The sequence below is a fragment of the Chiloscyllium plagiosum genome, chromosome 45, assembly GCF_004010195.1.
Source record: "Chiloscyllium plagiosum isolate BGI_BamShark_2017 chromosome 45, ASM401019v2, whole genome shotgun sequence".
NCBI lineage: Eukaryota > Metazoa > Chordata > Chondrichthyes > Orectolobiformes > Hemiscylliidae > Chiloscyllium > Chiloscyllium plagiosum.
Window position 1 is genome coordinate 2,884,459 of NC_057754.1, and position 8,697 is coordinate 2,893,155.

General features: G+C 48.1%; 1 protein-coding gene across 1 annotated transcript in view; it reads right to left on the reverse strand.

Moving 5' to 3' along the window:
* eef1g (eukaryotic translation elongation factor 1 gamma) overlaps window positions 1–8,697 on the reverse strand; it is a 28,458-nt gene that overhangs the window by 13,136 nt on the left and 6,625 nt on the right. Inside the window, exons 4-5 of the mRNA XM_043682619.1 lie at window positions 6,281–6,410; window positions 5,126–5,321 (exon numbers count right to left, since the gene is read on the reverse strand). Coding sequence (XP_043538554.1) covers window positions 5,126–5,321; window positions 6,281–6,410 — 326 coding nt within the window. The remainder of the gene's footprint in view (window positions 1–5,125; window positions 5,322–6,280; window positions 6,411–8,697) is intronic.

The following is an 8,697-nucleotide window of genomic DNA, read 5'->3' on the forward strand; positions in this document are numbered from 1 at the left end:
GTGGAGTGGGAGGGGGAGTTGAAGTGTTGAGCCACGGGGTGGTTGGGTTGGTTGGTCCGGGTGTCCCCGAGGTGTTCTCTGAAACATTCTGCAAGTAGGCGGCCTGTCACCTTAACCTCCTTCCACCTATCGCATTTCCAACGCCCCTCCCCCAAGTCCCTCCTCCCTACCTTTTATCTTAGCCTGCTTGGCACACTTTCCTCATTCCTGAAGAAGGGCTCATGCCCGAAACATCGATTCTCCTGCTCCTTGGATGCTGCCTGACCTGCTGCGCTTTTCCAGCAACACATTTTCAGCTCTGATCTCCAGCAGCTGCAGTCCTCACTTTTTCCTAAACAATAAAGCACAGACTGTAAAGTGCTTTGGGAACATCTGGGGTTTGACAGGCGCTACGGAAATCTAAAGTTCACATTAAAAAAAAATCTCTTAAACCGTACGATAAAGTTAGGTAGCCACAGCAGTCCCCTCCTGGTGGCAGACAGCAACTTTGGAAAAGCAGTGCTCAGTGAGGTGGCCATTAACCATGTCTTCCCCCACTCCTCCCCCCCCTCCACCCCACCTCAGTCTCCCTCACCCCAAAAATCTTAAATGAGGTGCCACAAGAGGACCATGCGGAGTCCTGGAAGATAAGTCAGCATTTGGACTTTTGCAGGTAAGGCTTTATTTTCAAGAACTGGTGTCGGGGATGTTTTAAAGCCACACAGTCCAGCTCCGAACACGCTGGAGGAGGGCTCAGTGCCGGCCAAGAGGCTCAACAGGAAATTCAACCGGTGACAACAAACATGGAAAGAATAGCTAAGTGTGCAAGTGTTAAAGTCCACTCCTGCCTTCAGTCCACAACAGGCCAAGAGACAATTCAGGGGAGGGCTCCTGGGCATGTTAACCACAGCCCAGTGACAGCAACAAAGAGGTCAGCTCAGACCTGTGATTATTAAGACAGGCTCCACAACCTAAATGAGACAGGATGGACAAAAAATAACGACCATACGCCCACTTCCCTGTGAATTCAAGGACCCTGTACCTCTAGCAGGCTGTCCTGATAACCACAGGTCTGAGCTGAAGGCTTTGTCGCTGCTACTGGGCTGTGGTTAATATGCCCAGGATACCTCCTTTTGCCACCCTTTTACAGGAATGAGGAACCAAAACAAGCCAAGACCAGCCTGCTCCTGGCACAGACCAACACTCCAATACTGACAGACCCTGACAAACCCAACAGTGATTTCCATAATAAAAGAACCAATAACTGTGGAGACTGGAAATCTGAAATAGAGGGTGTGTCAAGCTAAAACAAGTATATTATTTCAAGGCACAGTAAGCCAGTGGAAGAAATCTTATGGATATGCTGGGAGGTAACCAGAAAGTATGCAGAATTTAACACAACAGTGTGACAGTACTGATGGGGACACGTCTGTCACAGTGTAACATGGGGTACAGTACTGATGGGGACAGGTCTGTCACAGTATAACATTGGGGTACAGTACTGATGGGGACAGGTCTGTCACAGTGTAACATGGGGTACAGTACTGATGGGGACACGTCTGTCAGTGTAACATGGGGTACAGTACTGATGGGGACACGTCTGTCACAGTGTAACATGGGGTATAGTACTGATGGGGACACATCTGTCAGTGTAACATGGGGTACAGTACTGATGGGGACACGTCAGTCACAGTATAACACTGGGGTACAGTACTGATGGGGACACGTCAGTCACAGTGTAACACTGGGGTACAGTACTGATAGGGACACGTCAGTCACAGTGTAACACTGGGGTACAGTACTGATGGGGACACGTCAGTCACTGTGTAACATGGGGTACAGTACTGATGGGGACACGTCAGTCACAGTATAACACTGGGGTATAGTACTGATGGGGACAGGTCTGTCACAGTGTAACATGGGGTACAGTACTGATGGGGACACGTCTGTCACAGTATAACACTGGGGTACAGGTCTGTCACGGTATAACACGGGGTACAGGTCTGTCACAGTATAACACGGGGTACAGGTCTGTCACAGTATAACACGGGGTACAGGTCTGTCACAGTATAACACGGGGTACAGGTCTGTCACAGTATAACACGGGGTACAGGTCCGTCACAGTATAACACGGGGTACAGGTCCGTCACAGTATAACACGGGGTACAGGTCTGTCACCGTATAACACGGGGTACAGGTCTGTCACAGTATAACACGGGGTACAGGTCTGTCACAGTATAACACGGGGTACAGGTCTGTCACAGTATAACACGGGGTACAGGTCTGTCACAGTATAACACGGGGTACAGGTCTGTCACAGTATAACACGGGGTACAGGTCTGTCACAGTATAACACGGGGTACAGGTCTGTCACAGTATAACACGGGGTACAGGTCTGTCACAGTATAACACGGGGTACAGGTCTGTCACAGTATAACACGGGGTACAGGTCTGTCACAGTATAACACGGGGTACAGGTCTGTCACAGTATAACACGGGGTACAGGTCTGTCACAGTATAACACGGGGTACAGGTCTGTCACAGTATAACACGGGGTACAGGTCTGTCACAGTATAACACGGGGTACAGGTCTGTCACAGTATAACACGGGGTACAGGTCTGTCACAGTATAACACGGGGTACAGGTCTGTCACAGTATAACACGGGGTACAGGTCTGTCACAGTATAACACGGGGTACAGGTCTGTCACAGTATAACACGGGGTACAGGTCTGTCACAGTATAACAGGTCTGTCACGGTATAACACTGGGGTACAGTACTGGTGGGGACAGGTCTGTCACTATATAACACTGGGGTACAGTACTGGTGGGGATAGGTCTGTCACTGTATTACACTGGGGTACAGTACTGGTGGGGACAGGTCTGTCACTGTGTGGTCGTAACGTCCAGGTCTGTAAGTGGGCCTGGGAACAACTTGAAACGCATTAGCAAAACAGCCAGCATCCTCTCCAACGTGGTGCTGATTCAGGAAGTCTCTAACTCAATTTGCACCCTGCCAAGTTGGCTTTGTGGTGACATTTGGAGCCATGAGGGAAAAAGTTGTTACCACGCCTACAGTAGGGGGAGTGGGGAATGTTGGGAGACTCGACATCCAAGAGGCCACATCAACCAGGAGCGAGACTCGATCCTGTGTTCAAGAACTGAAATGGGTGTTGATTAGTCAAATGGCTCCACCTAGCAGAAGAACAGCAAATGGCAGTCACCCGTACACAGTACAATCACGCAGCTTCCATCTAGAAAGACAGTCACTTCTATTGGCCCCTTCTTACGTGGACTCTGTTGCCTAACCTGAGACCCTGAAGGGATTTCTCTCAACGAATATCAGATTTGGGGGAATCAAATCTAGATCTGCATTTTGATAGTTCTTGAAACCAGTGGACATCCAGAGAGCTTAACAGCCAACGAAACATTTTTTTTAAAAAGTGGGGTCACTATTGTGATGTAGCACAGCAAGTCTCACTAATACCAGCGTGATGATGACCCATACTTTTCAGTGATATTGACTGAGGGATGTTTATGGTCCCCAGTACACTGGGGAGACAATCTCTCCACCCCATTCTGCTTCAAATAGTGCACATGGAACCCAACTGGTCTCAGTTCAACATCTCACCTGAAAGATAGTAGCTCTGCAGTGCAGATTAACTCAAATGTAAATGCATACTGTCACACGTTCTGCTAAAAACGGTCAATACCAAGCCAAAATATCAGATTATCAGCTGTGAATCATATCACAGGTGAAGAACATCACCCACAGCCCCATTACTGCCCCCTCCTCCAAATAAATAAAACACCCTGTGCTGCAGAGACCCGGATATAGTCCTAAATCACAACAGCAACTGTATCTAGAACAAAGCGCAATACAGCACAGGAACAGGCCCTTCGGTCTTCCAAGCGTGAGCAGACACCTTTTGCCCTTCCATACTAAAACTGGCTTCATTTACAGGGTCCGTATCCCTCTATTCCCTTCCTAGTCATGTATTTGTCCAAGTGTTTGTTGAAAGCTGCTATTCTTCCACCAGATCCTCTGGCAGTGCGTTTCAGGACTCACCACCCTTTGTGTGAAAAGGCTGCCTCGCACATCTCTTAAATGCTGCACCCCCTCCACACCACGAGCCTGTGTTCTCTAGTAATTGATCCCACCAACCTGGGAAAAAAAAGGCTGATACCTTATCCATGCCATACACAATCTTATAAACTTCTAACAGCTCGCTCCTCAACCCCCTGCATTCCAGTGAAAACAAACCCAGTCTATCTGGCCTTTCTTCATAGCTAAACATCCCCCATACTAGGTAACCTCTGAAGTCAGCTAGACTCAAAATGTTAGCTTGCTCTCTCTCTCCATGGAAGCTGCCTGGTGTGCTGTGATCTCCAACATTTGTTGCTTTCTGTACCTCAAGGAAAACTGACACAGGCTTAGCAGCAGAATGCAGATGGCCCAGAGAAACAATTGCAGGCACTGTTAAAAGACTGAGCAGTGAAATGCACGGGGCTCTGATTTTAACAATCAAGCAGTGAGAGGCCACCAGCCCTTTCAACTATCATTGACAGGGCTGTTAGAAACTGGCACCAGGCAGGAACGTTAACACAGGAACTCAATGCTGAAGGATCAGGCCACCATTTTGAGTTGGGGTCACTAATTGCAAGGCTGTGCCCGCTTGATTTCAGCAGTACCATTCTCACCCTTCAACTGGGAATGAAGGGCGTTCAAACAGCCGATGTTCACTGGCCGGCTGCTACACACAGGTGGGGAACAGCTACTGTGCTCAATAACATGTTCAGTAGCGTTGACATCGGTCACACAGCAAGGCCAGATTATCGCCTTACCACCACTGGTGGCCTTGCCTTCAGCAGCCCGGAGGCCTGAAGGCTCTGGAGATCTCTCCCTGAAGCCCTCTGCCCCTCACCAGTGCTCCTTCAAGACACTCCTGAAAACCCTCTGCTCTCCTACTTCTTCTGCAGCCCAATGGCAAATTGTTTGATTACATTCCATGCAGTGTGGCAGGATTTTTACTGCATTAAAAAGGTACTTTATATAAATGCAGGGGGTTACAGCCAAGTTCTCCTGCAGCACTGAACTCACTCAGTGGGGCTGAAAAGGGGTTAATGCAAACTAGCTATCTTCAAACCTCTTGGGTAGATGAGCAAAGGGATCCTTTGTTTTGGGCTGGGAAGCGAGGGCCTCATCACAGGCATCCTGCTCCTCCTCTGGGGCTGGCTCCTCCTTTTTCTCCTTCCTCTTCTCCTTCTTCTCTTGTGGCTTGGGTTCTTTCGGTTCCTTCGGTGCCTTCTCCTTCTTGGGCTGCAGTTCGGCAAACTTCTTGGCTGCCCGGAAAGGAAAGAGCCAGGGTTAACCACGCCTCTACCACCGCACTTAGACCGGGCACAGACCACACCGAAGGCTGTGCCGTTCCCTCGCTCTGTCGCACACAGCTGCTGGGATACCTTAAACCTAACAGATGGTAGGTAGCTAGCTCCCAAATGTCCCTGTGTGGTGAAGCTGCAGATCAATACAACGCCTCAGGGAAATCCCTGCCTACAAAAAGGGTAATTTTAGTTCTGCAAACTGACCTCAAAAAGCTCCCTCTACACTGCCTCATCAAACTATCTCAGGACAAGTTCTTAACATGTTATCCGACACAGAAACAGTTACAATTGTTCAAAAGAATGAAATCTATAGCCCAAACACAGACTATTTCACTCAACAGCTCCATGATGGTGTCACCCCACAATTACCTTCTTCCACATCTTATTAGTGATCGCACCCCATCAACATTCTGTTCACCCAGCTTTCCCTTGAGAGCATCGGTACTATGTGCCCCAATGACATCCTGTTGCAGAATCCTACATTCCCAGCAAAGAGCTTTCTCCCGAATTCCCAATGGACTGTTCCCTAGCAGGCGCCCTAGTTCCCTAGTCCCCATCAAACACTCCCAGGACAGGGACAGCACGGGGTTAGACACAGAGCAAAGCTCCCTCTACACTGTCCCCCATCAAACACTCCCCAGGACAGGGACAGCATGGGGTTAGACACGGAGCAAAGCTCCCTCTACACTGTCCCCCATCAAACACTCCCCAGGACAGGGACAGCACGGGGTTAGACACAGAGCAAAGCTCTCTCTACACTGTCCCCAGATACGTTCAGGAAAGGGACAGCATGGGCTAAGATACAGAGTAAAGCTCTCTCAACACTGCCTCATCTAAAACTATCTCAGGGCAAGAGGTTGAATCTCAGATGTACAATTAATGAGGATTTTTTGTGGATTCAGCATATCAACACTTACCGTCAAATTGTGCCATTTTATCGCACAACTTCACTTCCCCCAGGACAGCTTTGAACTGAGGCTGGTTAATGCAGGTAATGAACCATCGGTTCATATTGGTGTAGGGCTGCCGGAAAGAGGGGTCCAGAACCTACACCGAGAGAGAGAGAAAAACCAGAATCAGATGGAGAAATTCCATCAAAAGCAAGCATTTACTTTCCCCTCAGAACTGGCACTGCAGATTGACAGAATAGGACCCAGGTGCTACAGTATCACTTTGCTATTTGGAAGCCAGGCTCCCTGAGGGGTTGGGGAATAACAGGCTGATAGCAGCCTTCGACAGGACTGTCTCCACTGCTCAGCTGTTCTGATGAAAGATCATCGATCTGACATACTGGCAGGGTTTCCACTCCCCAGTGCAGCCTGCCCTGATGATTGTCAACATTTTCTGCTTTTGCAGGACTTGGCTTAAGCAGCAACCTTCCCAGCTAATCCCAGACAGCTATTGCAGAGCCAGGTAAACAGGAGCGACTGCTCATGTCTCATGAGCTCTCAGCCAGTGTTCACACTTCTCCCTGATGCAACCACTTTCATGTGGAAAAACACCAACCAGCAATGTGCACAGATACAGATCCAAAACATGGCTACTTAGATGCACTGATTTTAAACCATGGAAGGTTGGGAGAGGATGGAGAACTGTCTGTTTCTCATGGGTGTTGCAGGATTTCTAATTCACATCTAAATCTGGTGGATAAGCAGGATTTCTGTTTCACGCCTCATCCAAAGGGCAGCACCTCTGACAGTGCAGCACTCCGGCAGGTGCAGACGTGCAAACTACAGCTAAGGGTAAAAAGACCCTCTTGGGCGTTATCTACAGGCCCCCAAACAGTAGTCTGGATGTTGGATGGAAGTTGAATCAGGAGCTGAAATTGACCTGTCGCAAAGATGTTACTACAGTTGTTATGGGGGATTTCAACATGCAGGTAGACTGGGAGAGTCAGGATGGTATTGGACCTCAAGAAAGAGACTTTGTGGAGTGCCTCCGAGATGGATTCTTAGAACAGCTGGTGCTGGAGAAGGCAGTTCTGGATCTGGTATTGTGCAACGAACCAGAATTGATCAGGGACCGCGAAGTGAAGGAGCCATTGGGAAGTAGTGACCATAAAACAATAAGCTTCAATCTGCAATTTGAGAGGGAGAGGGTACAGTCGGAAGTGACAATAGTTCCGTTGAATAAAAGGAACTATGGAGCTATGAGGGAGGAGCTGGCCAAAGTTCAATGGTGCAATACCTTAGCAGGGATGACCGTGGAGGAACAATGGCAGATATTTCTATGTATAATGCAGAAGATGCAGGATCAGTTCATTCCAAAAAGGAAGATAGATCCTAGGAGGCATGGGTGGCCGTGGCTGACGAGGGAAGTTAAGAAACATACAATGTTAAAAGAGAAAAAGTATAACATAGTAAAGATAAGTGAGAAAACGGAGGACTGGGAAGCTTTTAAACAACAGAGGATTACTGAGAAGGAAATACGCAGAGTTCAAAATGAGGTACGAAATTAAATTGGCCAAAAATATAAAGGAGGGTAGTTTTGTTTAGGTATGTGAAAGGCAAAAAAATGGTTAAGACTAAAATTGGGCCCTTGAAGACAGAAACAGGGGAATATATTACGGGGCTGAAAATGTGTTGCTGGAAAAGCGCAGGTCAGGCAGCATCCAAGGAGCAGGAGAAACGTCGATTCTCCTGCTCCTTGGATGCTGCCTGACCTGCTGCACTTTTCCAGCAACATATTTTCAGCTCTGATCTCCAGCACCCGCAGTCCTCACTTTCTCCTAATATATTACGGGGAACAAAGAAATGGCAGAAGAATTGAATTGGTACTTCTGAGCTGTGTTCACTGGGGAAGACACAAGCAAGCTCCCTGAGGTAACAGTGGCTGAAGGACCTGAACTGAAGGAAATTTATATTTGCCAGGAATTGGTGTTGGAGAGACTGTTAGGTCTGAAGGTTGATAAGTCCCCGGGGCCTGATGGTCTACATCCCAGGGTACTGAAGGAGGTGGCTCGAGAAATCGTGGATGCGTTGGTGATTATTTTCCAGATTTCGATAGATTTGGGATCAGTTCCTGCGGATTGGAGGGTGGCTAATGTTGTACCACTTTTTAAGAAAGGTGGGAGAGAGAAAGCAGGAAATTATAGACCAGTTAGTCTGACCTCAGTGGTGGGAAAGATGCTGGAGTCTATTATAAAGGATGAAATTACGACACATCTGGATAGTAGTAACAGGATAGGACAGAGTCAGCATGGATTTATGAAGGGGAAATCATGCTTGACTAATCTTCTGGAATTTTTTGAGGATGTAACTCTGAAGATGGACGAGGGAGATCCAGTAGATGTAGTGTACCTGGACTTTCAGAAAACTTTTGATAAAGTCCCACA